This window comes from Megascapheus bottae, chromosome 31 (assembly GCF_031878675.1).
Source record: "Megascapheus bottae isolate mThoBot1 chromosome 31, mThoBot2.hap1, whole genome shotgun sequence".
NCBI classification, from domain to species: Eukaryota; Metazoa; Chordata; class Mammalia; order Rodentia; family Geomyidae; genus Megascapheus; species Megascapheus bottae.
In genome coordinates, this window is record NC_143539.1 from 3,520,967 (window position 1) to 3,526,298 (window position 5,332).

The following is a 5,332-nucleotide window of genomic DNA, read 5'->3' on the forward strand; positions in this document are numbered from 1 at the left end:
GGGGCAAATTGCCCCAAAGTTCCCCTCATGTCCTCCTTCTGCCCCAACCTCCAAGCAGCTGGGGCAGGTGTGGGGTTTAGGATGAGGAAGGAAAGACACCATCGCACTTTAGAAGTTGGGGGGCGGCTCTGGTCCTTCAGGACCTTCCATGTATTCCATGCACACTCTCTCCCTCGGCATCCAATCCTGGCCACAAGCATCTGCTTACAGTCTCACCTCAGTCCACACTACCGCCAGGCCCCTCCCCCTCCCCTGTCTTTGGGGTCCTCCGTCAGCCTGCTTGTCACACTGCTTAGGTGAGGGGCTTCTGGGAGCTCTTCAGCGGGACATCATCTTCACAAACTCTGCAAAGAACATTGCAGGTGAGGCGGGGCGGGGGTGACAGGCAAGGTGGGGTGGGGATGCTTCCTTGCACAAAACCCAAGGATGTTTGGGCCTGGGACCCACGCAGAAAGTGCTTCTCAAAGCTGCCTCCCAACCCTGAAGGCTCACTTGGAGAAAAAAAAAAACAAAAAACAAGGATGGGGCCTGGTGTCTCCAGCCTGTCATGCTAGCTACTCAGGAGGCTGAGATCTGAGGATCAAGGTTCAAAGCCAGCCTGGGCACTGAAGACTGTGAGACTCTTAGCTCCAATTAATCACTAGAAAACCAGAAGTGGTGCTGTGGCTCAGTGGTAGAGCACCGGCCTTGAGCTGATGAGCTTGGGGACAGCGCCCAGGACCTTGAGCCCCAGGACAGGTGCACATGCACTCGCATGCCCCCCCCCACAGGGACAGGGTGACTTTTGACATGACACGGGAGTTACAAGTGGATTCCGGGTCATTTCACCCTCAGATCACCTTCGAAGTCCACGGTGCCGTCGCCGTTAATATCGGCCTCCCGGACCACCTCGGCGATCTCTCGGGGGGTCAGCTTCTCCCCCAGCAGCCTCTGCATGGCCTGCTGCAGCTCCCCCAGCGTGATCTCCCCGTCTCCGTTGGCATCGAACTGGACACAGGCCAAAGGGCTGGGCTAGGAGCAGCGGCAGAGGCGGCCCCGAGTTCAAGCTCCAGGGCCAGCACACAAAACAAACCAACAGCAGTGGCCAAGCGCTAGGAGAGGTGGGGCGTGGTGACGCACACGTGTGCGTGCACACAGACACGTGCACTCCTACACCCCACACACCTGTGTACACACACGCAGCACACACGCACTCACATGCCTGCACACATGCCTGCTCACCTCCTTGAAGGCATCCCGCATCTCCTGGACGCCCATCATGCCCGCTGTCTCTGCCAGCAGCTTGGGTGTCATCAACTCCACAAAGTCCTCAAAGTCCACGCGGCCACCCACTGGGGACAGCAGAGGCAACGTGAGAGGGGCTCTGGGCCTCGGTCTCCTGTGCCCTCCATCTGCCCTTCATGGGGACCAATCCTGGGGTTTGAACTCAGAGGCCTGAGCACTGTCCCTGCGCCTTTATGCTCAAGCCTGGCGCTCTACCACTGGATCCACAGCTTCATTTCCGGCATTTTTTTGTTTTGGGTGGTTCCGTGGGGAGAAGAGTCTCACAGCCTTGGACCTCAATCATCAGATCTCTGTCTGGGGTTACAGCTGGGATTACAGGGGTGCGTGCTGGCACCCGGCCTCCTATCCCACCCCAGCGCTCACGGTTCATGCGGATTTGCTGGCCTAGCTCCGTGAGCTCCATCTCAGTGGGCATGTAACCCATCATACGCATGAGATTCCCCAAGTCCTTGTGGGAGATGAAGCCATCCCGGTCCTTGTCAAACTCAAGAAATGCTTCCCGAAGCTCTGCAAGGTCACAGACAAGAATGTGGCAGTCACTTAAAACAATCAATGACAAAAGAGGTGACATTGTTCAGGATGCATTATGCTTCACAAATGGACATGCTGAATTGAAACCCCCTATGTTGCTCATGGGGCTTGAACTCTGGGCCTGGCCGCTGTCCCTGAGCTCTTCAGCTCAAGGCCAGCGCTCTAACCACTGCAGCCACAGCACCACTTCTGGTTTCCCGGTGGTTCACTGGATATAAGAGTCTCATAGCCTTTCCTGTCCAGGCTGGCTTTGAACTGTGATCCTCAGATCTCAGCCTCCTCCGTAGCTAGGATGACAGGCGTGAGCCACCAGCAACTGGCAAATCAAGCAGTTTTGTGGAACAAACTCTACAAACCTGCAAGGGAGAAGAGAGAGGCAGAGGGGTGGGAGAGTTCCCCGGAGAAGAGGGCAGATGGAGCAGGGAATGGCACAGGGAGGGAGGATCTGAGTGGGGGCGGGGAGGGGAGGGGGCTTACCTTCCATCTCATCTTGTCCCAGAGGTCTCTCCTGAACAGAGTGCAGGGGAGGAATATGGAGAACCAGAAATCCCAGGTCACCTTTTCCTGTTTCTGCCATTCTTGTACCTTCCACCTGCCAACGCCCCTCCCCACCTGTCCCCTCCCAAGCCCCCTTCCTGTCATTTCCTCGCCCCCATCTCTGAGTCCCCACTCTCCCCCTCTGCCTTTCCCACTGAGTGGATCAAAGGCACCATGGCATCCAGTCCTCCCATCCAGACGGCCTCCCCAGGGTTGATGGAGGCGGCCAAGTCCATCACAGCAGGGGACGGCTGATGGGATCCTCAGTCCCTCGCAAATGGCAGACCCTCTTCCAGGGCCAGGCCTCGGCCAGAGACCCCAGCTGTCCTGACAGCCAGGTCAGAGCTCTTCCCACTGTGCCCTGCCTGTTCTGTGGCCTCCATCTGCTTACCAGGGCACCGCCCTCAGTGCACATGGCATCCAGAAACCTCCAGAAGCTTCCAGTCCTCAGGGCTCTGCCTGTCCCTGGCACCTCAGGCTCCAGGGGGCTCCATGCCTACTGCCCCCCAGGAAATTCTACAGATCCCTCCCTCCCTTCCTTCCTTCCTTCTTTTCTTCCTTCCTTTCTTCATTCTTTGCTTTCTTCATGCCTTCCTTCCTTCCCCTTCCTTTCCTCCCCTCCTCCTTTTCTCCCTCCCTCCCTTACTCCCTCTCTCCTTTCCTTGCCCTCCCTCAGATAGAATCAGAGTTTCTTATTATACAAGCATGTTACCACGGGATCCATGCCCCAGACCTTTTCCCCACTTTGGTTCTTTTCTAGGCAAGGTGTCCCCAGCACCCCTCCCTTAAGGTTTTAGACATGGCGGGGAGGCTGGTAATCTTGCTCACGTTTTGCCTCGGCTGGACTCGAACCGTGACCCCTCTTCCAATCTCCGCCTTCCAGGAGGCGGGATAGCAGACAAGACCTGGGTGCGTAGCCCTCCTGTCTCTGTCACTGTCTCCCTTGTGCCGGGAGCCTGGCCCCAGCTTCCCTTCCTGTCAGTCCCCCCATACCATCCCTTCTCTCTTCTTTTTCCTCTCCCTTTTGGGGGATCTGAAGGCCTCATGGGGGATGCAAACCAACTTTGCCCTGCTACTCAGTGCATACACTTAAAGCATAGACTTCATGAATCAGTTTCCCCCCAGTAGAATGGGAGGAAAACTGTCACCACCAACCTCGGGAGTTGCTCTGAAGGAATAGAAAACACAGGGCTGGGCTGGATGGCAGGGCCATGGGCGGCTCATGATACCAGTCTCCACGGTGACCCCATCACAACCCCCTCCTTTCCCCCTCCTCTTGCCCCCCCTCGGACCCCTCACCCGATGCTTCTCTGCAATGCCCTTCCGCAGGAAGATGCAGGCGGGGCCCACGGGGGTCTGCATGGAGGACGGGCGAGCTGGGCGGAGGCTGCGGTCCAGCCCAGCCTTCCTTCCTGCTGGCCTCTCCAGGACTTGCTGTCTGGTCCGTGTGTGGCAGAATTGTGACAGCTGGGTGAGAAATCTCAGGGCGGGATCAGTGTCCCTGCCCTCCCCATCTGGCTGGAAGGAGGATGAGGTGGGCAGCCAGTGTGGGGCTGGGAGATCTTTTATCCCCAGGATGGAATTGGGGAGCCTGTACTGAAATGATAGGGATTAGAGCTAGGGGGAAGTCACGTCCCCATCCCCCCACCTCCCTGCAGCAGCCAGCACTCCTGTCAGCCTAACCTTTGGACCACAAAAGATGCACAGGGTCCTACCTCTGGCCTCAAAGAGCCTTGCCTCAGCCAAGTAGAGAGTGTGTCTGCCCTTCCCTGCCCATCCCTTCTCTTCTGGTGTGTGTGTGTGTGTGTGTGTGTGTGTGTGTGTGTGTGTGTGTGTGCGTGGTGTGTGCATGCACACATGTGTACAGGTCCTATGTCCCTGAGCTTTTATACTCAAGTCTGGTGCTCTACCAGTTGAGCCACAGCTCTACTTCTGATGTTTTGGTGGGTCACTGGGCTAAGAGTCTCATGGACTTTCCTGCCTGGCATGATCCTCAGAGTAGCTGGGATTAGAGGTGTGAGCCACTGCTAACCCAGCTTCCCTGCTGGTCTTCCTGGATGATTTAGAGGGAAGAGCGAGGTGACAGAGGAAGGTAGGGGATGAAGCACAGATGGGTGATGTGGTGTGGGGGGGGTCTCTGGAAGGATCCACATTGCCATGGTGTATAGTGTATGGTGTGGTACTGAGGGTACTGTGCTCTGGACATGGTTTCAGTGCTGGGAGCTTGGATCCTCTCTGAGGTAGAACTCCATGGGAGGCCAGCAGGGGTGCTGCCCGAGGAGGTGGTTAACACAGCTTGTGGAGACACCCCTGCTCAGTGTCTGAGGGAGCCACCCTATCAAGGGTCCTCATGTTGGATGAGGCCTTGGTGGGAGCCGTGGGTCACGTGGTGACACAGGAAGCAGAGCCTGGGGTGGGCTCCGGCCTGTGTCTTCATAACAGTCGACTTTCTGGACCAAGGGTCTTGAACATCTTTTCTCCTGATTCTGTGCAACTCTGACTCCTCCGTTTCATTCCCTCACTGCAGCAGAGTGGTGGGAGCAGGAGCTCAGCCAGGCTGCAGCCATGGCCAGCCAGCACAAAAGCACATGGCCTGGGCACTGAAGCCGGTCCAGCATGAAGCTAGTAAGTTCCACAGGTGGGAAATCTAGGCGAATGAAAAGAAAACACCACCACAGATCTCCAGAGGAATGAAGATTATGAACTAGCTTTAATTAGGTTTTCACCAAGCTTGTCACAGCATCCTGACAGCAGAGGAAGGTAGGACTGGGGGATGGGGTGGTATTCGATTTGGGAGGGAGGGAGAAGAGTCTGGACTTGGGAGAAGGAGGGGAGCTGGGCTGGGGGAGTCTGAGTGGGGGAGGGGTCTTGTTTTTTGAGGAGGAAGGGGCTCTGGGTTTTGAAGGGAGAGGGGAGCTGGGTTTGGGAGGGCAGATGGGTTTGGGAGAGGGAGGAGGCTCTGGCTTTGGGAGGAGGGGGT

The 5,332-nt window shown here is 57.0% G+C and overlaps 2 protein-coding genes across 6 annotated transcripts in view; one reads left to right on the forward strand and one right to left on the reverse strand.

The window, feature by feature from the left end:
• Positions 1-5,332, forward strand: part of LOC150043623 (calcium-binding protein 5-like) — a 50,011-nt gene that overhangs the window by 19,817 nt on the left and 24,862 nt on the right. The gene's annotated exons all lie outside the window — the stretch shown is intronic.
• Positions 319-3,714, reverse strand: LOC150043626 (calcium-binding protein 5). 3 transcript variants are annotated; one of them, XM_090322067.1, is made up of 6 exons: positions 3,652-3,714; positions 2,293-2,320; positions 1,648-1,791; positions 1,222-1,331; positions 840-987; positions 319-344 (listed from the first exon to the last, which is right to left on the reverse strand). In XM_090322067.1, the coding sequence occupies exons 1-6, from the start codon at positions 3,712-3,714 to the stop codon at positions 319-321; spliced, it is 519 nt and encodes a 172-aa protein (XP_090178193.1). The 3 variants fall into 3 exon arrangements, with proteins under 3 accessions (XP_090178193.1, XP_090178192.1, XP_090178195.1); XM_090322066.1 differs by having other exon boundaries at positions 2,293-2,323; XM_090322069.1 differs by lacking the exons at positions 2,293-2,320; positions 3,652-3,714 and having other exon boundaries at positions 1,657-1,795.

Coding starts and splice junctions, on each gene's coding strand:
- LOC150043626 (XM_090322066.1), bottom strand. CDS start 3,714: ATGCAGACCCCCGTGGGCCCCGCCTGCATCTTCCTGCGGAAGGGCATT. Junction 1,332..1,647: donor CCAGCAAATCCGCATGAACC/GTGAGCGCTGGG, acceptor TGCTGTCCCCAG/TGGGTGGCCGCGTGGACTTT. Junction 345..839: donor CGGCACCGTGGACTTCGAAG/GTGATCTGAGGG, acceptor TGTTCTTTGCAG/AGTTTGTGAAGATGATGTCC.